This window comes from Lepisosteus oculatus, chromosome 4, assembly GCF_040954835.1.
Source record: "Lepisosteus oculatus isolate fLepOcu1 chromosome 4, fLepOcu1.hap2, whole genome shotgun sequence".
Taxonomy (NCBI): domain Eukaryota; kingdom Metazoa; phylum Chordata; class Actinopteri; order Semionotiformes; family Lepisosteidae; genus Lepisosteus; species Lepisosteus oculatus.
In genome coordinates, this window is record NC_090699.1 from 54,645,199 (window position 1) to 54,672,373 (window position 27,175).

Here is a 27,175-nt window from a genome sequence, read left to right on the forward strand (position 1 = left end):
AGGAGAGCAGGGTGATTGGAAACACTTAAAAGACTGAAAGTTATATGTCTAGCTGTTACTGCCAGGCCTTACGTAGAATGTGCTCTGTTCCTAAAGAGGAATTTCTGATTCATTTGCATCTCTAGGGTAGTGCTTTGCTATCTTATTTCCATTCCTGCTTTAAATTAGAACTTGCAGAATGTGGTTCAGGAAGAGCTTAACTGACTCTCAGAGTTTAATATATGGCTAGTCATGCTCCAGAAAAATATCATGTTAGATTTGAAAGTATAGACCTATGGGCACATCCATTCCGGACACTGTTTCAAAAGTGCTTGTTTACACCTTCAGTTTACTTTTATTAAGTTATGATGAATTTCTATCCTAATATAATTAACAAACACTTTAGCTACATGGCTAAGTAAGTCTTATGCCAGTATATCAGTTTTTGGCTGCTGTACGCAACTTTCAGATTCATATTTTGTAAACAAATGAAGTGGTTTCCAAAATGTGACAATAACGTGGCAGCTGGTGTTGGGACATAGTGATTGTAATTCGCAAAGTGTTTTTTTGTACTTGTGTAGGAATTCTGCCTTCCTCCTATTCATTTGAAATTGAGTTCATACTCCCTTAATATTGTATGATGATGTAGTTGTAATTTCACTTTACTAAATGTAAAACTCAGACGTAGGTGCCAAAAGACATATTTGTCATGTCATGTTGGTTTAGAACATTTTATAAAGTTTTAGTGGTAGATGCTGGTATTTTGGAATGTGCTTAGCACAAAAGGGCATATGTAAAACCACATGGAATGTTGCAAATTATTGTACTGAAATAATTTAAGTGCTGTTTAAGCATTCTTAGGTGAGGCTCACAAGTCTTTTGTTTATTCACTCTTTGGCCTATTCACAGCATGATACTTTAAATCCCATTAGTGTGTTTGAGTCTGATGAACCATAATGAATTAGGTTTCTTATTAAAGCCCCAAATGTGCACTGTGTTTGCTGTGCCACAAACACCAAGCTTTGTTCTATCTGCTTGGTGTTTGTAAGCTTGCGTAACACAATATAGCAAAAGTGTGTGGGCCAACTAAATTGGAATGATCTGTGAAAACTTTTAATTCCAGAATCTGAGCAGGTGATTACAGCACACTGTAATAAATGTGCCTATTTTGATTTTAATTTAGTCTTCATTTACAAAGGTCAGCTATAGGGACTACCTCTGATGGGTGGTTTAAACCTGGCACAGGTACTGATTTGAAAATGCACTGATTCATTGAATCATGATTGAATAAATTGTAACTCTGCAGTTTAGTGTGATCCCTAGAAAGCTGTTAATGAACAGATGCAGCCCACCATTTCAAAGCAACATATCAGAAGTCCCAGCAGAGCACCATGGTTAGCGTGATAGTCCTGTGCTGCCAGTCAAAGCAACTTCACAGTAACATTTGTAGAAGGAGGTAGAAAAGGCTGTTTTTTTAAATTTCAGATTTTCTCAAACATGCCTCATTGATTGTCTTATACGGGTCTCACTATTGTACGGTCATCTTCCATTTTGGCAAAGAACATATGTCACATACAGTCTATCCTGTAATTTTCTATAAAGCTACACATTTTGAGTTGTTCATTATCTGACCCACAGAAGAGCAACAGGACTTGCAAGAATATAAAGATTCTCCATGTAAGTGTTCTTTGACATGAAGAAAGGAAAATTAATTACACACTGTAAAAGAGGTGAAGTCTATCACAGAGTCACAGTGACTCATTAGGCTAGAGCTCATGCTGGTTTCTGTAGTGTTAAGCAGAGTAGAGAGAACATGACTCACCCCTGGATATGACATCCAGTCCAGAACAGGGCATGGCCCCCAACAATGCTGGTCCCCAAATCCACAGCTGGGTGGTCTGGAGCTGCAAGGCTAAAGTACCTCTTTCAAGGTACGGCAGCAGTGTCTGCAATGGGGACTTGAACCCACAACTTGTCAGTCAAGAGTCTAAAGAATTACCCACTACACTAACCCACCACTGGTTGCCAATACTAACTTTTAGTAAAAAAGTTATTTTGTTGGCTGAGACTCCAAATAGGACGAGGGTTGTAGGCAAGAACCTAGAGTGTGTACATGGTGAAGCATTGCGTGTTTGGTATACAGTTGCATACACTGTATTACGCTTTTGAAATATATACAAATATTAAGAACTACTCTGGCCCACTAATACTAATATTGGGGCTAACTTTTTAAATCGTTGAAGGATTGTATATTTTTTTACCAATTTAGTTTAAACTTCAGAAGAATTGATTGAGCTGAAATTTAAAGGACTTGTTTTATATGACTGGAAAGCAGCGGAAATAAACATTGTGTGAAAAATGTGTTGTTTTCTCCTTAACTCAACATTTTCACTTATGTTTAGCCTATGTCCTAAAAAAGCCAACACTGCTGTCTTTTGTAACGTAAAGTTGGAAGTTAAAGTGCTACTGTGCTTTCCCACAGGAATTTGTCAATTTGCACATGCATTTTGCATAAACTTCACGACCTTCGAGACGAGGGTAGCCAGGCAGGAGTTAATCCAGGCAAGTGGTAATAGCATGGTGTCAGAAAGGACCCCAGAGGGAAAAGAGAATAAGCCTGTCTGCAGGACGCCACTATTAGAGCTTAGTTGATTCAGGCAGAGCTGCCGAATGTGCCCGAACAGGCAGCGCGAGACGGCTAAAAAGTATCAGCTTGATTCAGAATTTGCTGGGGAGAGGCCGCGATTGAGAATGGGCAGCATTCCAGAAGAAATAAATTCTTACTTTTTAAGGAAACAAAAAATGTGTATAGTTAGTTTTTATTGCTTACAAAAGCAGGAGGGAAAGCAATTTTGGGCTTAGATCATTTTGGACTTATTAACTTGCATGTATAAGCTGCGTTTTAATCTTATTCCTTAAGATACAAAGATATTTTTATAGAATTCTATCATGCTGGAGTTAGATTTGGAGGTTTGTCTAATGTTGTAATTTTTTTTCCATATCACCATTGCAGATGTTTTCGTTTTTGTTTGTTTTTATAGCAGTGATGCAGTAATAATTATTTCAAATGTAAGATCTGATCTCATCTGACAGATCAAGCTAGCCATGACGGATTCAATTTTATCATCTTTAACGGCGTTCCTCCACTGTCTCTCTCTGTGCATTTCAGTATTTTGATTTTATTATTATGGGTATTTGTGAAGGCTGATGACTGAGGTTTTGTAAAGAACCAAAAACATGGACATTGTGCTTCTCCTGATTTGGATTAAATACTGTACACTCAAAATGAAATTATGACAAAGGCTGCAAAATTAAATAAAGACTTGGCACGCAGTTTGTATAGATGTGGTTCCAGAAACACAAATCACCACTATGACACAAGCTATCAAAGACTTTCACTTAATTTAAAGTAGCTGTCTTTTCTATCAATAAAACAATAAAACAATGAAAAAGTTGATTTTCAAAAGCTCGCTCTGATGGAGAGTCCAGTTAATGTAAAATATGAATGATAATTTAGATGCATATTCATGTGATTCTGTAGGAATAGATTTCAAAGACCTACCCGCCAGTTGTCCACAGGTTTAATCCTCTGTTTTTTAAAGCTGTTTAGGGTGAAAGGAAACAAGTACTAGCAAAGCTAGAATTTATCGTTGTTTGGACACACCAAAAGAAATCCTAAGATAACTAAATAATGTAGCACATTCCAAGTTTCCCTTTTTATTCTTTTTTCTTTCCGTCTATAGCCCAGAGGTCTGTCAAGCTGGCGTCAGATATATTATGAATTTCTCTGTTTTGTTTGCCAAATGTTAATTCCTTTTCTTGTTCTTGCCCCTCCCCACTCGCTATACCTGTCTCTCTTCTCAGAAATTAATGCAACAATACTTAATGCAACAATAACAAATTCACTAATGCCAAAACCTAACTGGAAGTATTTATTATATAATACTTCAACATTTTTTTTACTTCAGTCGGTTTCTCTTTGCTTGCACTTGGGACAATGAGTAAACCAATACCAAAATATTTTTTAAAAAAAAAAAAGAGTTTTGGAAACAACCTTCTTCAGCTTAATTAATAGAGGCATGCATCTTTGTGGTAGGGAAAAAAATGTTTTTTTTTTAGTTTTCAAGCATACCAAAGGACAAGACAAAGCATAACAATTCCCCACTGCGCCAAAATCCCTTTACTTGTCCCCCTTTCCACATTTCTACTTGAGGACCCTAAAATGTGGATAAGAAGCTAGAAAGTTACACTGCAATGAGGCTTTGACTGTCGGCAGTAGTCCACAACCTAAACCCCCCCCCGGCACCATGGATCCTAGCACTTGAGAGATTCTTATAAATAACATCAAGATAGCCAGAATCCCATGATACCCGTAGAAAGAATGGAGAGGCTTCTAACACAGTGCCAGCAACTTTTCAGCTGCAGTCAGTGCAGCCAAGCAGATACTTTTCTGCCCAGATTAGTGTCATCATCTAACAAGAGTAAGGGACAAACACAAAGACAAACGCCTGTCTAAAAGCTACAGTATATACTTTCTTCTCACTGATCCGTCATTAAGGGAATTGAATTAAGCATTGCTTTGTACAATATGTTTTGGTCAAATATGTTAGGTTTTACTCCTATTCATGTGGCAAGTTAGATATTTTCACAACGTATTGAGTTTCACGGCTGCATGAGAACATTTTGAGCTCATGCAGTAAAACAAATCCAACATAGCAATGATGGAATTTAACAATATCTCAAATCAAGATTAAAATGAGTACATTTATCAAGTAAAAGCTACAGTGGATTTTTATATAGTGGATAGTTTCAAACTATAATGCAGTTGTTTAGAAAAGAGCAAATAACAAAAGCTGTTTTATTATAGTATATAAGAACGTGCTTGTTCAAAGTTTCAGATTTTTTTGGATTGTACCCCACAAAATCTGCAGTTAGACCTCATGATTTTTTCAGTTGAACTAAGGTGTTTTGAGACAAATAGGACATTAAATTAGGGGCAGACTGACCATGTGTATCTTCCTACATATGTATGTGTGTACAGTATGTAGGCTAGAGTGAGGAGCAGCTTAAGAAGGAGAGCTGCAAGGAAACAGGTAAAGTTTAGGACAAAGTACATTTGCTTTTCAGCTGTGGAGCAGCCTTACGGTATGTGGAGGAATGAGGTAGAGACCAGGAATATGAGAATCCGCAGAACAAGAAAAAGGGGTTGTGTGGGTCCTTATGGATAAATGGAGGTGAAAATCGGGCTAAAGAGATGTTAACCTGTAGTGTGGAATGTGGGAATCTGTAAACAAATAGTGCAGTTTAGAAACAACTTAGTTGGTTATTGAGTGTTGGGAGAAGGTGTAAACCTATTTCAAGGACAATCTGGCTTTCTGATATCTATCTAATATAGGAGCCTTTGAATCCCCTTGAAAGGACACAGTCAGAAAGTATGATTGTGGACTGGAAGAAGTAAAATAGGAACTATCAGCTTGGAGAGATCTCTGATCCTCACTTCCCTGACAAGTTGCCTGAAACGGTCAATCTTCTTCCTGTTACACCAGTGTAATTGAGATTGCCGGACAGACCTGATGCTCTCACTCAACACCCACGAATTTTCACTCTGGGTGATGTTTTATTAATAATGATGGTTATCTGAGAACACATTTCAGGGCTTCTTTTTAACAACATCCTAAATATAATTCAGCTTGTACATGAGCCTGAAACCTTCACTATGAACCATATTTCATTTTTCTGCTTTCTTGTTTCCACAACTGCATACAATCCAGGAAATAGATAGCGAGTCTTTTCGGTGGTTTAAAGCTGAGGCTTCTCGTGAAGGAGCCCATGGTGGCATAGAGGTAGTTAATACAGACTTAGGATTTATCTTAAAAATGCATCTGTACAAAGTTAGCAATTTATTTTGTACAAAAGGATAATTTTAACAGAACAATACAGTAATGTGGAAGAAATATTAATATCAGTTTCACACTTTTTAACATTTTTTATTAAATGTGCATAAATTAATATACACAATTATTTGTATTGTATTGTGCTGTTATTGCTGGTTCTGCTGTAATTTCGCTGTTATTTATATCAGTCAGTAAAAAAAAACTTTGAATTGTAAACTATGAACCCTGAAGTCGGAGGTTTCGAAACTCCTGTTGATATAAGGGAACAGGGTGAAGATATGTCTTCATTTTTATCCCTGGATTACCTTTTTTTCCATATTACTGAAGTTACAAGCATGTCTTCTTTACATTACATGAATTGATCGGAATTTGTCTTGTGAGTCTGACTACAGTCGATTGTCTTGACGTTTTTACTAGGAAAGTTTGTGGAGGATGTTTGTTCTCTGTATAATCAAATTTGGCTTTTGTCACAACCGAAATATTTTCAAAACAGATTAGACTTTACTATTTCATATTCATTGCTGATTTTGGGATGGACTATCTTTTCCTCAAATGTAAAAACCAATGCTACGGTTGAGATAAACTGAAACAATTGCACTATAACTGTATTTTAAATTTATTTCACCGTCAAACATAATTACCCTGCAAACACTACCAAGGTAAAAAAAATAATGCCGTAAGTATTTGTGTGCTTATGGCAACACATTTTTGGCAGAACACATGATTTTCAGGTTAAAGGACCACCGATCATACGTTCAATGTTGACCATTCATACTACAATGGCAGTATGTCCTACCTGAGTCTCAATTAACCGACAGTCTGTTGTTTTTTTTAGTTTAGAATTTTAAACTAGCAGACAAAATACTGTAATGTATGTCTGATTTATTACTGTTGGTCCCAAAATGCCTTTGTTTACATATATATTCACAATAATAGCCTAATTACTGTACATACGGAGATACCACATTTTTAGGGGATGAGAATATGGGCATAGACAAGAAAAATCTCTTTTCTGCATAATTTTTACAAGGCATTTTTCAAAATGCTTATAATCCTGTATCTATTCTGTTCAGAAAATTGCATGTAATAAACCTGTTAGTTGTGTATTACTAGAAGAATGTCTGCATATATAAATGATTGTTGTATGCAAAATAGGATTATTCCCATTTCCCTGAACTCACAACTGGAGAGGATGACTATGTGCTGAAATCAGGGTTTACAGCTATGCTTTGCTGTTTTTCCATTTTTTATGATGACAATGTGCTCCCTTTTCACTCTGTTTTTGCTTTTCTGCCTGAGCGGTTAACACATTTCTTTGGAAATGATTCTCTAGTACTTTCTTCTGGGGCCTAGTGCCAGGCTTCACTTGGGAGTGCGATGCTGGGCTGTAACTGGTACTCCCTGGAAGAAAGACATGGTCTCACTGGTTCATTTATCTTCAAGCGCTGACTGCACGCTGATGGAGTATCTCTTCCAGTAATCCTTACAGTCCTACTAGGCTGACAATCTCAATTCTTTAGATTGTAAAATTCCTAACTCCCTACCCAATCTTTTGTTACCCAAAGCCAGAAATAATGCAGTATCTGTTGTGTAGTCTGGATTAAAATGAGCTCAGTGATACATCAGTATTGTCACCTAATAACATAGATCACCTTATGTGGTTCTTTTTTGTGTGGCAGGAGACGTCTACATACAACAGACCCAGGACACCAAAAATCCAGTCATCTATGGCGTCTTCTCTGTATCAGGGTGAGTTGCCATTGTGCTTTCTTCTAAATTATCAATGGATAATTTCTGCCAGCTCTGGGTTACACAGGAATCTGTCTGCATGATATCACCCGTGAACACTGAAAATGGACTGAACATTCCAAGCTTTAAAACGCCCACTGGTATGGTAACAAATGCCTTTTCAATGGTTGTCATACCGCCTTGTTTCTCTGATGAATTTACAGAATATACACACAGTGTGCAAGAATCAACTTTTTCCAGAGTGCCTCAGGATAATGATTAAAGTAGTTTACGTTTCTAAGCATTAGCCTTAAACATATTCTCTGAAGGACCTTGGACTAGTGGCGTTCAGCCACATGAGATGGAGCAATAACAGGTCTGTGATGCCCCTCCGATGTCCGGGGCTGCACACATGCCACACTGAATGGATCAGCATGTGTCTACCCTTTGTCGACAGGCGCGGGTAACCCCCTGAACCCCATGCGTGATGGGGATCAGGGATTGCATTAATATATGTATATTGTGGATGAAATCAGAGTTTGTTTATTTGTGTAGGCTACTAGATCTGTGACTCTCTTACAAATCTACTACTTTCGCATTGTAGAATCAATTTGGTTACCATCGGTGCACTAATTATTTAAATTCTAATTATCAGGATCAATATATAATATAAAGTGCTGCCTGTATTAAAGACCGGCAGTGAAATTGTTTGGAAAGACCAAGTGACAAGTATCCCTCTATGTTGTCTTAAGTTGCAGTAGATGGTTGCGGTTTTTTGACTGTACCTTCAGTGTTTTTGGTTTCAACCCCATTTTAACCCCAGTTTGATCACTCTGAGGCTGCAGTGGGCAGGCAAGTGACACCTAGTGGGACTGACGTCTCTGGGTTTTTTAGGTTAAGTGTTGTAAGTAGGTCTTCATATCAATTGACAAAGAACAAGTGCTTCTGGATTTTAAGTTGCTTACCCTGACATCAATGTCAAGGGTTTCATGTATTTCAATAAATTAAGCTTAACGTCTTAAGATAAAAGATAAAAAATGAAAACAAGTATCCTTTCTACCATCCTTATTTGGTCCATTTCAGGTATTCCAGGCAGACTAGTCTACTAGACCTGAATACGTGTATTGATTAGTCATTGAGTCTGTAGTTGATGGATATTAAGTGCCTTTAGATTGAACACTCAGTTAGATTCATGGTTTCCTAGCTAAACTGAGTGCACTTTTTTTTACCTGAGGACTTCTGGTTTGTTTAGGCAGTAGACATCTGTATCAGGATGTGAGCCTTACTTATTATCCCAGAGCTGATATGGGATTTCCGTGTAAGATCTTTATAGGTGCTTCTTCCATATCAGACTTTAAATGATATATGGGAAGATATCATTCACCAGACATTCCAAAACACAGGATTATAGGCAACAAGTCTACAGTAGCCTTATGCCCGGAATCAGAATGTAAGGTAACAGAAATAAACACATTTAACAGTACTGTTTAACTACAAACTTCAGTTATACAACAGACCACAGGTTTCATCAAAACCTAAGTAACCTAACTATCATGTGAAGACATGTGGGCCAGTTTGAAAACTGCAAAGGTAACAGAAAGATGAAAAAGAACATGGTACACTGCTGAAAATTGAGAAAATAGAAGAATCAAAGAAGGCAGACAAGACATTTCTAGAACTGTCTTAAATATCTGGGCATCTGATATGAATTGAGGGCTTACAAACTCATCATGCAAGAGATCTTGTTTCCCAGAAGTTGACACTGAATTGGCTATTGTTCTCTGCTTTGGCTGAAAATGAATTCAAGAGTGTATAAATAAATGGATCGCTAAATATGCAGTGGTATGTGTACTTTTAAAAGTAATATTTTACATTATAAACTCATTACATTTGCAGTTCATGAATAAAACACTGTTAAATTAAGCTATGCAGTTAGAAATTAAAGCAAAACCTGGTTTATTAAGACTACATAGAACAAAAAGAAATCTCTAACAAACCACAGGTGAGCTTCCTGTGAATTAGCTATTCTCCCTAGGATATCTTTAACAGCAAGCCATCAGCTGTCATGTATAATAAGCCTGGGTAACTAAACTGTCAAAAAAGAAGTAAACCAGCAGTGATTATTGACACGATAATTGATTTTGAGAAAGTATGAGAAAAGGTCTCTCATAGAGATGTTTTTTGAAATCATTTTACATACTGTATTTCTGCTCCGTTCTGAATGGACTGCTCAGCTTGTATTCATCTCTTTCTGTGAGAGATGAGCACTGACCTATTTTCCTGTCGTCAGTGAATGGCGTGTGGAAAGACACAGAAAACAATGGTTGTGCTTTTTATAATGGATCAGTTACCCCAGCACACACTGACAGCATTGTGGTTTCACCTTCCAGGTCAGTGTTCAAAGGTTCAGCAGTATGCGTCTACTCGATGGCAGATATCCGAATGGTGTTCAATGGACCATTTGCTCACAAAGAGGGACCCAACTACCAATGGGTAGCCTACACTGGGAAGATCCCTTATCCTCGACCTGGGACAGTAAGTTCACTATTTCCTCCCATCTTAACCTCGTTGTCATCAACTCATTGATTGTTAAATTTGTTATTTTCATCTCTTCCACACCTGTGGAAAATGTCCATCATCTCCATAGAGACATTCGTAACACCCCCCACCTGTTACACAGGGCCAACCTACTGGATATACACTGTGTATATACACTGGATATACACTCCTCCTTTTTGTGCTTTGTTGCAGTTATCTGAAAGTTGCTCAACGTGTTTAAAAAAGTATTTAACACTAACCAAACTTAAATCATTCTTTCCTTTTCAGCCCCATTATAGGAAGGTATAAATCTCACTAGGATTTATTTTTAAAATAATGAGGTGCTATACATGAAAATGAAATAGCTGTGAATTTTAAATGATATGAGACCTCCAATGATCTCACTAGTGCACAGTCAATGCCAGACAGGTTTTGGAACTTTAAAGCTTTGCTTTTTTGAAACAGAAGCCCTTTGTCTATCCAAGGATAAAGCACTGGCAACCCATGACTCGGTTTTAGGGTTTCATTTGTTACACTCATCCAACTTTTAGCTTGTTTTCTCCAGGTTGGCTGCAAAAGGGTCCATTTGTGCCAAAGATTCAAATGAAAACTTGTTTTCTTTAAGTACCATCAGCTTCATTATTTGTGCTATGTGGAGTAGCATGTGGAGAAGTTTTATAGCTCATTAAATCCAGTGGATAGACAACACTGGAAAATTGTTGTTAAAAATGTCATTTGAATCGTTGTCTACTTTGTGGGTTCCAAATCAGTAGTGGAGTTGGGGAGTGGGAATGTTAAGAGTTCTCCTAAGGGTGAAACCAATTAAAATGCAGCCTTTTTTAGCTTGGAGCTCAGTCTTGTGTTTGAAAAAGGAATGTTAAATTGAATCCTTAAGAGATCTGGTGTTCTAAGTTCTCTCTACGTGGTCTGATCTGCAGTGCCCAGGAGGAACCTTCACTCCCAACATGAAATCCACCAAGGATTATCCTGACGAGGTGATTAACTTCATGCGGAACCATCCCACCATGTACAATGCCGTGTACCCAGTGCACAAGCGCCCCCTAGTGGTGAGAACCAACGTAGATTATGAGTTCACCACAATCACTGTGGACCAAGTCACTGCAGCAGATGGGAGCTATGAAGTGCTCTTCCTGGGAACTGGTAAGTTTTTAACCTCCATATCAATTTAAAATCATTAAAAGTTTTCATTACTTTTATTCCCAAAATGGGCTTAAGTAAAATATATGTATATACGAGAACACATAATCCAAAAGTGACCAAACCAGAATTGGAAAGCCACAATAATTTATGATTTATAAAGGTCAACATTTAATCATTAGCATTTAAAGAATTGGAACACATGAATGAACATCAAGTTATTGAATTAGTTGATTCAGTTAAGTCCGGAATGGCCAGCCGTTGTCCTTTAGACCAACAGGGTGATGTTTTCATTCTGATTATCTCTTAACGTGACTGCGCAAATCTAGCGCAACTCAATGAAGGTGATCAGAAATTGAATTTAATAGTAAAAAGAAAACTTGCACCATTGTGGCTCTCCAGTACAGGGACTAGCCACCTAGAAATCACAAAATGATGACATAATCCGTTTAAAATGCCTGACCCTCAGTGATCCAAAACGAATGCCATCCTGCGGCTGCAGGTAAACTCCTTTTTCACTTGTATTGGCCTGAAAGTAGGGTGTGTTTAAAGACAAATTAAACAAGGCGAACAACTGTCAAAATGAAGGGCATCACAATTCAATTCGTTCCTGACACGAGGTCTTTTATTCACCCAGCTGGTGCTAGTCTCCATGCCAGGAGCCACAGCTGGGGAAAACAGCCTCCATCTCAAATGTCTAATTTCAGAGAGTTCACAGATACAGCTTGTAAAAGATGTCACTCTGGTCTTCACTGGCGTTTAGATACTGATTTAAAACACTGATTCTTTGTTAAGTTACTAAGTTTTTTTTTGCTGTCAGGGACTATAACGCTATGCCATGGAACCAAAAGGCTCGGACCAGTTAGAAGTAGTCCGTTGACTGTATCTTCCAGATTTCTACCTCACTTAACATAGTATTGGTAAACCTTGAAAAAGCCAAAGAAGTCGATAGGGCCAAAAGCATATGCGTTTCAGTCAACCTATTCAAGTGTATTCAACATTAATATGTGTGTTACATCAATTCTATGTCTGCACATTTGTACAACTAAAATAAGCCATCAGTATCTGATGATTAAAAGAAAATGTGCTGTTAATGAAAACTGGATAGAGACTGTTGACCTTTTAACTTATGACAGATAAGGTGGTCCTTTTAAATATCAGTTTATTAAGCAACATTGTACTCGCCTTTTAAAAACGGAACCAATATCTCTAATTTAGAATATCTCTAAACTGAGCATATCTTGGTGCACAACACTTGTGCCCTGTAGCAACAAGAGCTGTATCTCAAACTCAAGCCATTAAGGAACCGAAGCCCTTGTGAAATTATAACATAATCTACCTTAAAACAAGAACTGACAGTCCAACTCTGCACCCAGGCTCTGATTTGACAGAGCAGTTGAGATCCTGGGGATTAACTTGACTTTTACAGACTGACTGAGAGGTTGAATGCTCCCTGCCCAGGGCAGCCTAGGGGAGATTGATACTGCAAACCATAATAGGAGTTTTATTTTTTACTCATAATTAATTTTTGAAGAGTATGAATGGATTTCACTTTTTTAAATTCAATGTGGACAATTAGCAACAAGCATTTTTAGCATATGTGAGTCTTTGCAAATAGAGTTTTTAAATGCCTTTAGGGAATAAGAGGCTACAATATATCCATTATTCTGGTGTTTGCAGTTTTCATTCCCACCAAGTCTTTTGTTACATTGCATTGAGCCTTTAAAGAGAAATTACATCACTCTCCCTAAACATGGTTTAGTTTAAACAAAAGTGTTAATTTACATTTGTACAGTGTGGGCCTTTGTGTCAGATCTTGCATGTTGAATCTAGAAGTTAAAAGACTAATGAATTTTATCTGACAAGAAAGTCAAGCTGTCTGCACTTTTTAAAACTGAACTGACTGTTCAACCAATGTTTCTTATGAAAGGCTTTCAATGTTCTTTTTTGAAAAGCCTGGCAATATTGAATTTGTGCAGCTTTTATTCAAGGTAATGTATTCTACAAAGCAAGTGCTTCTGTTCTAATTGTAGTCAAATGAAATGTATTCTTGGAGGTTACGATTAAAAATCAGAAAATGCAACAGATTGTTGTGGTTTAAATTAAGGTATTAATGTGTTGAGTATTTGTATAATATGAATATAATACTGCTCTCTAAAGTTGTAGTGTTTTTGATTAGGGATTTGCAGAAGCTAGTTTTGCTGGTATGGTTTGCCGGCAAGACAATACAAGAAGACACTACACGTGAGAGCTAAAAAGAAACATTCAGGATGAGAGACAGGATCGAGAAATACTGTACAGTAACAGGAATAATCTGTTTAAGAGAAAGGTGCATCTACTCCAGTGTAGGTCTTACAACATTTTCCATTCTTCTGCAGATCGAGGCACTGTTCAGAAAGTAATTGTGCTCCCAAAAGATGATCTGCAGACTGAGGAACTCATACTGGAGGAGGTGGAGGTTTTCAAGGTAAGGCTGTGTTTTTTTTATTCTTGTACTGGAAAGGGTTTAGGCCGAAATTCATATTTACAGTAACACTCTGAAGTTTGACTTTTGATGACCAAGGCATAGAAGATAAAAACCCTTTACTGTGAAAATGATTTTTAAGTAATATCTGCAAGCAGACAATCTGCATTGTTTTGCAAAACCCAAAAATACCATCTGGCATTAAACAGTTTTCTTAATGCAAAGCTCAGATGAGAAAATAAGCATTTAACCACAGTCTTTCATTGCAGATATATTTTAATAAATGATGATATTTTGTTCATGCTTAACCAATGTTTGAGTTTTATAAATAACAGGTTTGAAACCAAATGTAAAACAGATGTATCCTAGTGGCTATGAGGCATATCATTTTTGCATGAAAAGAGAGGGCTATTTTTTTACAAATTTTACAGTGAATTTACACAAAAGAAAAACCAGTCAGGTGTTTAAAACTAATTATAACTAGACAGATACTTAGAAACAGTCAAAGTGAAAGGGAACAAATCTTATCTGGATTCTTCAGAAATCTGGGTATTAATGACATGCCAAATAATATAAAAGTTTTCATAACTGTGATTCACTTGAAGGAACAATTGATTCTCTTTATCCAGGACAATTGATTCACTGAGCTGTATTTTTAGAACTAAACCCTATTAACTATTACTGCCTTGTATTCTGCCAACCTCAAAGGATATATTCTTGGCTAAATAAAATAAAAGGGAGAATTATGCTCTTCTGAAGTTTGTCAAGGTCAACAATATATCTGAAACACCATATATTACTACAATCACATTTTTCTCCTTGACACAAATAAATTAAATTTAAGTTAAAATGAGTATGTTAATAAGCATATTTCTACTAATGCATTATACTGCATTATCATGAGATAACAAAAAAACCTATGAATGTGCAGAGCTTTTAACCTATTTTTGTATAAAAACAGAATTGTCTTGTATATTCCAGGTACCCACCCCAATTACAACCATGAAAATTTCATCAAAAAGGGTAAATGTGTTTATATGCTTCAAAATCCATCATTTTTTTTACATCCTACAAACTTTGAAATAGTAAATGCTGCCTCCGTCATTTACACAACTTTCTGAATGGTTCTCTCCAAAAGAAAATTCATTGTAAAACCATGATATCTGTGATCTTGCACAACACCAGATAGTTATTGTTACTGCTGTGAAATCCATTAAACCTTGTACATGTCTTTCTGAAAACTACTGTAAGCAAATGTAGAGGGGAAAATAAGTTTCCCCTTTTACTGTAAAACTAAATTTCATATTTAAGGTCAAAGAATGGAACATAGAGTGTATAAACGTCAGCTGTGACAATGCAAGTACTGTACAAAGGGAAAGAACAAACTACTATACCTATAGAGTGGCTGCACAAACACTCAGAAGCATTATAATAATGCTTCCAAATATGAGTTGATAATGAACACAAGGGTAGTTACACAACAACAGCAGTCATTAAACTGAAATTTGGAGCTTCCCAAAATAAAGCACAAGATATAGGGGTTCTTTTGCCTTTACTAATGCATCTGTGTTCTTTTATTACAGCAACAGCTGTACGTTTCTTCTACAGCGGGGGTAACTCACCTGGCCCTTCATCGGTGTGATGTCTACGGGGAAGCCTGTGCCGACTGCTGCCTGGCCCGGGATCCCTATTGTGCCTGGGATGGGAAATCCTGCTCACGGTATTCAGCATCACTCAAAAGGTAAACAAGAAAGAATAAAGCCAGAGTTCTGCCTTTCTGGATGCCTGTCTTACAGTATGTTCTTGGTTTTCTCTGGAGAGGTTGGGTTGAGGCCTGAGCTGTCTAGTAAAATTAAGTTGTATGCCTGTGCCAAACCATTGTCATACTTGCATAGTCAGTGTTGGAGTTTTTATGTTTAGAGGAAAAAACATGTGCTGTGATTCTCAATTGCAACATGTGCATGACATTATAGCACTTGACATTTTGGCTGTATGTGTTACACTCTTGCTGGGGCAGTATAGCCACCTCCAGAGGATTTTTTACTTCTCTGAGAGGAACTGAGAGCACAAGTGGTGAGAGAAGGTGTCCTGAAATTTCAGCTACACAGATACAAGATGGTTTTAGTCAAAGTAAACAGAACTAGACACAGACATTGTCATTATATTATGTAACCCCAACATTACCTCTTATGGGGACCCCCTTCCAAATGATTTTTTTACCATTACTTTATTTCTCAGAAATATTTACTGCTTTAACTCCTCCAGGCGCAGCAGAAGGCAAGATGTGAAATACGGAAACCCCATCCGGCAGTGCAGGGGTTATAACTCCAATGGTATGTAGCAGATTTCTCTATAGTCTTCTTAAACCAAGTCTATAGGTTAGCCTTCTCTACCATCAGTTCTAAACTACATTTGCAACAGTCCATGTGTTAAGAATCGCCTGTAACACACTTTGTCTTTTGTGCTTTTTACTGAAATTTTTGCCTATGAGAATTGGAATACAAAATCACACAAATTTGTGTGGTAAAATAATTGTAAATGTTCATCTTCAGAAATGCTCAGCCTGGGTTCTCATTTGCATTTATATTAATCATTGTTTTGTGATTGCAAAATCAAATAACTATTAAACTTTTTCCTGAAGAAACTCTTCAGTGAACCTTGTTTTCCACACACTGTGTTTTTTTTAAATGAGCCCCATTACACATTACACCAATCAGAAAGCAATTATAATAAAATATAAAAAATATGGATAGTCTTAGTCATGTCATTTGCCAAACCGCTTTATACCATACGATGTCGCGGGAAGCTGGAGCCTACCCGGCAAACAAAAGCACAAGACAGGGTACACCTTGGACAGGGCACCAGTCCATCGCAGGCCAAGTACAAGCCAATCATACATGGGGACAATTTGGAGATTAAGGCTGAGAGGGGAAATTTGGCCTGGACACCGGGATAACTCCCTACTCTTATCGAGAAATGGTTGAATGTCTGATCTGAAAGATGCGCATAGTCTTAGTACATGGACTAAATTGATCTTGAGGCTGAATGTGTCTGAAATCTATGTTGTGGGTGTTTCAGCCAATAAGAGCACACTGGAGATGGTGCAATATGGAGTGGAGGGCAGTAGCACTTTTCTGGAGTGCCAGGCGAGGTCTCCTCATGCTTCTGTCAAGTGGCATCTGCAGAAGGAGAACAGTGAGAGAAAGAAAGAGGTAAGCATACTGTATCTCTATATGACTGAAGTCTGGCATGATGAGAGAGAGACCTCTCTTGCAAGGATACTTCTTGACATTAAAAAAGGTGTCATTTCATTTTTTGTTGGTATCAATATCTGCATGAACTTTGTGAACTGTATGCTGAAGGTCAGTATTAATCAAAGAAATAAAGGCATGGTAACATCACTCAGCACTTAACAGTCTTAACACAGCAGACAATAGATAACTTGCACCGAGGTCCTTAGAATGACGTATGTTAAGGAACTCTCCCACTCACTAAAGAACATGGAATGAAAGAAGGAAAATTCTAGACTTAAGGATTGATAGATTGGTCTACAGTGTTTTTGTAGAGACTTTACGCATTGTAAATTTTTAAAAAAGGTTAGCAATGTATCCTTTTCCTTGCACATTTCTCCTGACTGTTCCCTTCAACTATAAATGCTACCACTCTTATTGGCCTACATTTTCATAGCAGCACATATCAGAATGTACCTCATTTTCAGTATGTACTTCAGTTCCTCGTTGTACCATAGTGTGTATTCTTCATCAGGTAGAGGAAACAAAGGATTTCAACAAGTCCTTGAGTTGTATGTAATGTATTATATCAACACTGTTGATAAAAAAAAAGATTAAGAAATATTATTAGTCATATTAACATGGAACACTTGAGTAGGTTCACTAGGATATTATACTTTGGGTGGGGAACAGGGAGGGAAGCAGTACTGTTCCCAGCTGAATGAGGAAGCTGGGCTTTGAACTGACTGGCACAGTTAACTGCCAGGAGGAGACCTTGGCGTGAGCTACACAGTGGCTTAGTCATTGCCCAAAGGAGGTAAAGAAAATATCCTTTTTCTCAAAAAGAACAAAGGACCTGTGCCTGTACCATCTTTGGTGGTCAAGAAAACAAGGGAGTGCTGCGCCTTATGGGAGGACCGTTCCGCTCCAATAACCGTCTGATGTCATTTATGAAAGCCGCTAATTTCCAGGCACATTTCCTGAGAACAAACCTGATGGCCATCCCTGATTGCTGAACCTTGGGCTGCCATGACCAAGCACTTACTTTCCGCTCGTGTCCAAAAATAACAACGCACGCACTGGGAGCAAGGCCTCTAATGTGGAGTGTTTTGGTCAGAACAATGAGGCAATCCATGGACAAAAAACGTGCCTGTAACAGTTCTGCTGTGGGCTGTGAAGACTTAAACAGGTGGTCACCGCTCCAGCACAAAAAAGGAAGTTTACTCACATTTACGTTTTGGATTGCTTGAAGATGCATGTACATATGCTCCGTCATTTCCTTAATATTTCCTCTGTTCTGCTTTCATCCCCGACTTGAAACATCCCTTCACAAAATCTGTCCCACGGCACAGGACATGAAGGGCTCATATTTTTAGGGATAAGAAGAAGATGAAAATAGAACTATTGTTACAAATGAGAGGAGGACATTGGGCCCATCTAGCTTGGTTGACTGCAATTAGCTAATTGATTCAAGCATCTCATTCAGCCATTTATTAAAAGAAGCCATGATTTTCCACAACCTTTTGGGTGAAAAGTTTCTCTTTTTCGGTTTCAAAAGAACTTCTCCAAAGGTTTCATTTGTGACCTCTGGTTCATGTTTCATTCTTGAACAAAATCCAATGGATTGACTTTGGCAAGGCTTTTGAGAATTTTGAATATTTAATCTTGTTTGTGACATGGGAGCTGTACTGATACACAGTAGTCTTAATGAGGTGCTCATAGATAATTGTGTCATTTTAACATAATAGCATGTTCACTTTATGTAGGGTATGTATATTCTAAATGAGGAAAATGTACCTTAAATCTTTTTCACAATGAGCTGCTATAGTCTCAGTGTTTCATTTTTGAAACCATGACGATTTTGCAATTTATACTAGTTAACCTAACTGAATTTTAAAAATGATATTAAACCTAATCAAATAGAAACGCAATGAAAACGTTTTTTTGTGAGTACATGTAAGGAAATGTACACTCAATCTAATTTTAATTCATTAGCTATTTCCCTTTCACTTCCTAAAAGTTTTCCCATTATTTCTGATAAAAGTGAACTGAGTAACGGTACCACTTCAATTTCCATTTCTTAACCCATGAGGACTTTTCTAAATCCATCCGAAGAAAAGCAAAGCCTCCTGTGACAGCCATTTCTTAACCAGTCCAACTTGGCGACTACAAAGTGACATTAAAGAAATTACCTCTCGCGTTCTGCTTCTGAGGTCTGGGTTGTTGCTGCTTCTCACGTTCTTCCCCTCCTTCCAGATGCGCTCCGATGGACGTATCCTCAAGACGGAACAGGGCCTCCTCCTGCGCTCCCTGCAGCCTTCAGACGCAGGCATGTACCAGTGCACGGCCACCGAAAAGAACTTCAAACACATGCTGGTGCGCCTGCAGCTCATCGTGCTTTCCAGCAGAGCGGTCAACAGTGTGCTGGCCGAATCTGGAGCCCCCGTGGCTGCTCCATTACAGTCCAGTCCCTGGACCCCCAGTGCAGGGCAGTACAAAGACCTCCTCCAGATCCTGAGCCAACCTGAGATGGGGCTCATCAACCAGTACTGTGAGGACTACTGGCAGCTGGGCAGCTCCAGTCCCAAAGACCCTCTGTTGGGAGCTATGAGAGGGAAAGAACTCAAGGAGCAGAAGAAACCACGCAATCGCCGGAATCACGATGATCAGATCCCAACGCAGCAAACATGAGGAGGCCAAGCCCCCAAAAGTCAAAGACTCAGACGTGAGAGCTAAATCTTAAAAGAATTGTTCCTTTTAACAATTTAAAAATTATGAAACAGTATTTATTGTAGGTTGTACATAGTATGATTCTGTGGATTTCTTTGTACTTAAATATAGGAGAGGCTCTTTGTGTATAGGTACCTTCTGGGCAAATATTATTGTTATTATTGATGTTATTATTAATTTTATTATAAAAACTTGCGTTTTACCCTCTTTAAAAGAACAAGAAATAATTCTATGTCAAGTTGAAAGTGTAAAATGAATAGTAAGCCTGTCTCAAATGTATCGATAAAAGGGTTTTGTAAATTGAGATGAAATGAATTTGTTCATAAGGAGAATAGGAGTGGGACAGAGATGGAAGGGTTTATCCAGATGACATGGAACCAGGAACTCCCTGAAAGCTGTGATGGACACATCGCTCCAGAAATCCACAGGGTCATGAGTAATTGGGAGAACATCTTATAATGCCTGGGTGAGCAACTTTTGGGAAGAGAGGAAGCTATAATAGGCAGAGCTGTGTCCTGATGCTGTGCCTTGGGATTCAGTGGTGCAAGTGTGGAAATATCCAGTATTTCACAGCTTAAGAGTCAGATATTTGTGCACTGGTTAAGTAAGTCCATCAAAGCTGTATATAACCAGCATCAATGCCACAGCTGGTTATTTATTTAGTGCTACTGTAGAGGTCAGCACCAGTATGTAAGTTTAAATAGATTTTAACAATTTTAATTGAACCAAAGTACATTTTGTGACAAATGGATGTTACACTATGTTGTACTTTTTCACTCAAACCCCCCCCACCGCCACCACCTTATTAATATCTGGTACTTGGGCACATTCACAAAAATATTTTAATAACATTGTGTTGCTATGTGTTTCAAAATATATAATTTTGTTGCATCCAAATACATGGACGGAGCTTTCTGTCAAAACCTTGAGTGAGGTTTTGAAACACTGTGGATGGGATTTTTGCTTGGTAATAAAAGGGGAGGGGAATGACTGGGGGGGGGGGGAGATTGGTCTTTTCTAAGCTTTTTTCACATATGTTATACAGTTGACTCAAGAAACATTTAAAGAAAAATGGAATGCAAAGTTTGAATTTTCACTAATGTTGTGCAGTGTCTGCTGTATCAAAAACCAGAACTAATTAAAGTAGAGCTGGTTTTGGTAGAAACAGGAGGCAGATTTGTGTCTCTCAGAGAAAGATGGAACTTCTCCTAACAAACTATTTCATTGACTATTAATTACAAGCTCAAGTACATTATTACCAAGAACAAAATTAGCTAGGGCTGCCTTTTCATAATAAATAGCATTCTGAATTTTTAGAGTTCCCACTTTATCCCTCTCACCCTTCATGGTTTTTGTTAAGGCAAAACGCTTTAATCAAATTTGGTCTTCAATATATTTGTAGAAAAATGGAAGAAAAAAGAAATTTATCTGATGTATGTGAATGACTGTTTGTCTTTGAGGTGTTAGTATTTTCTTTTGGAATAATTCCAAACATGGGAACACTGTGAGAACTTAAGGCTTGATAAAAAAAAAATCACTATCATGGTTTTATGCAATTTCTAAGCTCTAAATCTTTAGTTGCGTCTTCATCTGTTGTTATTTAGGCTGTTTTCTTTTTATAAGAAAGAAGCTTAGAGGACCGTTTAGAGTGGACTCAATTCTGGGTTTAATCCTTCTGATTATTTTATTTTTGTTTCACTTTGACCTGTTTAAGTGTACAAATTAGAATTAAAATATTATTTTTATACCTCCAGCTCTTCAGATTTGGTTTTGCCTGTTGTTACTTAACCTCTTTCCTGATCTCACGAGTTTTATAAATTCCTGAATTGTGCATATTGCCCTTAAAGACCATCGATATTTCTCAATGATATTAATATTTCCTCCAGATCTAGGAGAAACTCAGTGGACTAGACTTGATTTGGGCCATTTTATGTATGAGGGAGTAGCACCAATTGAACAGAGGACAGCGTTCAAACCCTCAGAAAACTATTTCAAGACCGGAGGAGGATAAATGATGGAAGAAGTCAATCTCTGACAATATAGGAAAGGTGGAGTGAGTTATAAAATGTTTGTTATTCGTGCAAAAATACAAGAACAGCTGAGCCGGGAATAGAGCTGGGGAAGCCTTGAACCCTTCAAATCAGCAATATTGATTATTTTTATTCATGAAAAGACCTGTTTTCCCCATCAACAGATGACCAACATATTGGCTTTACATATGTATATATGTGTGTGTATATATATATACTTTATGCATACCAGGACTTTTTAAAAAAAAGTGTTCACATACCAAAATGTTGGGAAGCTGGCTTTTCATTGTGTGCATGAAATTTATATGTACTGTATATACTGTAGATGTAAGAAAAAAATCTGTACTCTGTTAATGAAATAAGAGGACACATTGAACTTCAGCTTTCATTGTGAATAATGAAATGTGACATGCCAACATCAATCCTGACCTATAGACCCTAAGAAACTACACTAGGTAAAGCACATTGCAACGTTTTTTTTTTGCTTTTTCAGTTCTACAGTGAGTTAGCAGTAGAAACTATTGCACCTGACTGCTCTCACTTTTACTACTTAAGTAAAATACAGAGCTACAACACAAAGTTGTACATTTTTTTGGTATTTTAAAAATAGCGTTTTATCTGTTTTACGTTTTTTTGCAGTTAGTTTATTAAAAAAGACTATTCTGTTACAGAATAAGACAAAATGCACAGGTGATGTTACTGTAATGGCTCTGTGTGAATGATTCCCCCCTCCCTCATTGTTAATGTTGCTCACTAATAAATTAAAGCTCTATATTTTATAAAAAAAAATGTAAACTACTTTTACATTTCATTTGATTTGTGCATTAAATTTGTGCCTTTCATTTGCACCATTGGAGTTGTAAACACGACACTCTCTATAGACCCTGATTTACAGAAGCCTACTTTGGGTTGGGGTGAGGGAATATCACATACTACCAGGCAAGCAGTCTTGTCAATCAGAATGTTTTTTTCCAGCTATACAACTGCAAGCCTGTACCAGTGCAGTCTTGCTGTAATCCATCCACAACAGGGGCAGGACAGTTCTTAGTATAGTATATATTGGCACCTACAGGAAAGTGATAGGTTCAGCTGGAAGAACTGAAATGCAACTGTTATCATGTTTGCTACATGTATCTTTCTATGATGATATTGCGACTGAACTCGCAGAAATAAACCATTCTAGTGGTAAAAGAAAGTGAGTGGCACTCAACATCACTAAAGATACAGATGGACGGAATATGCACGCATAACTGAATACCTGTCAAAAGTAACATCTCTGTTTAGTTTTTTATCTGAGATCCTCAATTGTCACCCTCGTGATCAACAAAATAGCAACATCTAGGCCAGATGTCCTTATCCTGTTTCAATGCAAACTCTACCAACACTGTTGTACCTTAACTGCCCATGACTACAAATGAGACAACTGCAGCAAGAAACTTTGAACATGATTTGATGGAAATGACGATCTTTGTCACCCATATAACCGGATTCCAACTGATAGAGAACACTGTCCACTAGACAACACTCACGATACAGTGTAAGAGAAAAGTGTTCCCTTTAACACAAGCCTAAGAGACTGTCCTTACAAGTTATTACAAAAATAAACTTTTTTGAATGCTATTGTGAAATGCATAAGAATACAGAAACTGTTTCCAGTAAAATAATTCCTGAATGCTATATTATTCAAAACTGGATACTACTGTACATACCTTGGTCAATTGGAGATCAAAGTACTTCTCACAATGAGCACGGGCAGGCAAACTGAGTTTACTAGGGTTTTTCATGAAATTTAAACAAGATATGACATGTTAGCAGCCTGTGTTATTTAAGATAAAAACTGAATACAAAGAACAGATGAGCAATTGGATACAAATTTTAATGAAATTCACTTTAGTTACTTTTACATTTGCTGCTAGTACTCTTAATTTAGGTTTCCAAGGACAGAAATGTTTATCAGCCATTGAACTCAGGTACACATGGCATAGTTAGTTCTAAAGCAGCAAGTTGAAAAGGAGACTAGCAGAAAAGTACATTTAAAAATAAACCAATGATTTGTTAACAAATAGCACAAAATTAAATGACTACTGAAAATGTGGTCTCAGTTTTTGCTTGCTTCATCGTGTTCTTGGGATCTTCAAAATAATTCAAATCAAATAAGCTTCAGCCTCAGAATTCAAATGTTTTTCAAACTCTTTACTGAGACATGAATGCTTAGTGGGGACATGCAAAACATTAGACAATAATTATAATTAATAGGTTGTGCTAATTAGAATGAAATGCATTTCAGTACTTCATATTGACGGAGATTCTGTTTCACTAGACATTGTGACCCCATAAATAACTAAAGAGGAGCATATAACACAAAGGATAGTGTTCTTACTATTAATGATGTCTTCATTAGTAGTAAAAAAATGATTTATTGTTATTTTAAGATGCAAGAAGAAATGATTGTTTAGATGGTAATACATTTTAAGACGAATCCCCCAGCCCCATAAGCCAGAAAAGTTGCCTCCTATTTTCCTATCGCTTTTCAAAATTAAACTGCAGCATTGTACAAGTGTTTAACTATTGGTAATATTTACCTACACTGATTTTAGTTAGAATAAAAAAGAAAATTCAAATACTGTTGCTGCTGGAAGTAGTATTTCCACTGTAAGTCTATAAAGAGTTACAGTATCCTTTTCAAAGATGATGACCAATTTAGAAATGTAGTTGTCTAAAAAAAGACTGCTATGTTCAGTTTAATAATCACAAGATGGCAGCAAAGACTCACAGTATTTATTATGATATAATTACAGTATTCGTTATCATACTTATCAGCATGACTAGTGTAATCAGGGAAGATAAAAAAATATAGAAAAGTAATATGAATCACATTTTACCAAGGATAAAACAGCAGTTTAGGAAAAATGTTGATTAATTTGTTGATTAATTTCATTCCAGAATTTGAATACTATTGTGCATGGATGATACCTGATACCTGTTATTACAACAGTTACTTTACACAGCAGTATGATTTTTAAGCATTATAATTCTATTTGCCCCAAGATAATCAATACAAAGTTTGGGCTTAACAGGTTTAATTTGTAACCAAACCAGTAGAACTTTGTGGCTGCATTTTGATATTTCAGTGCAGCCATTTTCATATCTAAATTCATTAGTCCAACATCACCCAAGTTACATTTCAATATTGAGCGCATGCTGAGGGAGTTGTGAGACGTTGCTGATACCCGTCAATCTTGAAATGTCTGATTCTGATTTTAAAAAATGTCGACAGCTGCAATCTGAAATTGTCACGAGCCACTTAGCCACTAACCATCTGCCCTGGATGATGAAGATGTTTGACTGAACAGTATACAACTGAAGGAACAGAACACAACACATTCTGTATTGTATCTTTCTCAGGATGATACATAACGGATTTGGACTGGACTGGTTAAAGCAGCATGAAGGTTGCACTGTGATTTTATTCAATGGTACCATGGTTTACCGAGGAACACAGCTGTTGAAAAATTCCTAAGTCTTAATGTGTCAACTACAGTGAATGCCAACTACATTTTGAGCATGTGACGTATCCATCCATTTTCTAACCACTTCCTCCAATACAAGGTCACAGGGGAGCTGAGGCCTATCTCAGCAAACTACGGCCGCAAAGCAGGATACACATTTGAAACATTATAAATGTAAATTTGGTGAATAACATCATGTTAACTGATTTAAGAATTCAGTTTCAGATTAAGAATGGAATGTTTTTATGCGCACAGGTAAATGAAAAACTGTAGAAATGATGGAAGAATTGCCTCGCTGTCTGTCACAAGTATAATAATCACAAGAAGCCTCCTTAACCACCTCACTAACACAACCTTTACTGCATAGAAAAACCTCCAGAACAATGTAAACCTTTCAATATCACCTTCTTTTATCTCACAAAAGCACTGGACTAGCTTTTGTTCTAGCAAACAGCTAGAACTAATGACAACAAATTAATGATAAAAGGCAGAGGCACTATAGGTATTAAAGTTATTCCACTACGACAGTTAATCATTAAGGGAATTTATGAAAGTTAAATTTCTACCAAATATGCTTCACAGGTGGGGACGATGAGACCCCCCCCACCACAACAGCTCATACAATAGGTTGACTGGTCTAGTCACCTTTCAACAGCAAGCTCCTCCATGCACTGCTCCCTGTGAGGGTGTGTGTTGTCATGGTGCTGAATGACACCAGTGCTGGGAGCCATAAAGGAACCAAAAGAGAAGCCTGGCATATTTGCAAGAGTCTTGTGTTAATTACTGAACATCTGCCCTAGGGCACTTTGCAAACCTTTGTGGATAATAGGAAGAGCAACCTTTGTCGACTGTCCTTGCATATCAATTCTGGTCACATGGTTCTCTCAGACAGCAGACAGTGGTATCATTCAGTTCACAGCACTCTCACATTTGTTCACCCTTTCCAAAATGTTTCACACTAATTCTATCCAAATTCTCCTGTGACAGATAGTTCGCACCATATTCTGCAGTCATTTTCTCATATTAATATCAAATGTCTGACAAAAGGTGATGCCACTAGGTAAAAACCTGAGAGCTGACAGCACTTTTCACTGCAAGACTGCTAGCACTACATGCAGGGAAATCAATCACTAAATTGTCAACAAGGTGTTCACATTTCTGCCTCAATATTGCACATAATAAAACTGAGGAACAAGTAATAGGTTTATTCCATGCTGAAAAAAAGAAGAAAGAGAACACAACGTTTCGGCCGTGGAGCCTTCTTCAGGTACCCACCTGAACTATATATAAATATATATAAATATCCTGCTATAGTCAGTTCAGCTGGAGGATGAAGGTCTCTTCAATGAGACCCTCTAGGACAGGCTGTGGATAAAGCTCTTTTTGCATCCACAGATTGAGGTCAATAAGAGCTGGCAGGTGAGACATTAAAGCTCCCCTTTAAGCACCTCAAGAGATTTGGGAGTAAGCCTTGAAAAACTCCTTCAATCTGCAGTGATAACACAAGGAGGGAAAGGGGGATTCTAAATTCATTGCCATTTCAATACAATGACACGAAAAACACCATGCTCTTAAAATGGAGACCTTTTTAATATTTGTGAAGAATGGCACAGCTGTCACCACAGGTTTGTGTGTCCTGAAAACTGTTCATACAGCCACTGTTTAAATCTTAAGACACTTCACACAGATTTAGCAAGATTATTTTTGACTCACTTTGAATCACATACAGTACTGGTATTGAATGAAAACATGTAAAGAGACAAGTGGATATCCCTTTTCTACACCTTGGGCTGCTGTCAGAAGGACTGGCCTGCCTGCAGTTCTGACAGAGTGTATCGTCAGTGACCTTAGCATTGCAGCCTGTTTCTGAGGACCATGGGTATCAAGTGTGAGGTCGAGATGACACCAAAAATGG

The 27,175-nt window shown here is 37.4% G+C and overlaps 1 protein-coding gene and 1 long non-coding RNA gene across 4 annotated transcripts in view; one reads left to right on the plus strand and one right to left on the minus strand.

Moving 5' to 3' along the window:
• The window catches only part of LOC102698477 (semaphorin-3F), a 106,454-nt gene extending 83,914 nt beyond the window's left edge, over positions 1–22,540 (plus strand). For all 3 annotated transcript variants that reach the window (XM_015347368.2, XM_006630710.3, XM_015347369.2), the window contains 9 exons: positions 7,553–7,622; positions 9,992–10,136; positions 11,078–11,300; positions 13,676–13,764; positions 14,743–14,784; positions 15,345–15,502; positions 16,027–16,094; positions 16,840–16,973; positions 19,248–22,540. In XM_015347368.2, the coding sequence (XP_015202854.1) occupies positions 7,553–7,622; positions 9,992–10,136; positions 11,078–11,300; positions 13,676–13,764; positions 14,743–14,784; positions 15,345–15,502; positions 16,027–16,094; positions 16,840–16,973; positions 19,248–19,682 (1,364 nt within the window). In that variant the 3' untranslated portion in view covers positions 19,683–22,540. The remainder of the gene's footprint in view (positions 1–7,552; positions 7,623–9,991; positions 10,137–11,077; positions 11,301–13,675; positions 13,765–14,742; positions 14,785–15,344; positions 15,503–16,026; positions 16,095–16,839; positions 16,974–19,247) is intronic.
• On the minus strand, positions 17,475–19,273 carry LOC107077381 (uncharacterized). Its single transcript, XR_001478427.2, has 3 exons — positions 19,184–19,273; positions 18,220–18,354; positions 17,475–17,586 (listed from the first exon to the last, which is right to left on the minus strand). It is a non-coding gene; the product is annotated as an uncharacterized lncRNA (long non-coding RNA).
• Positions 22,541–27,175: the final 4,635 nt, after the last annotated feature.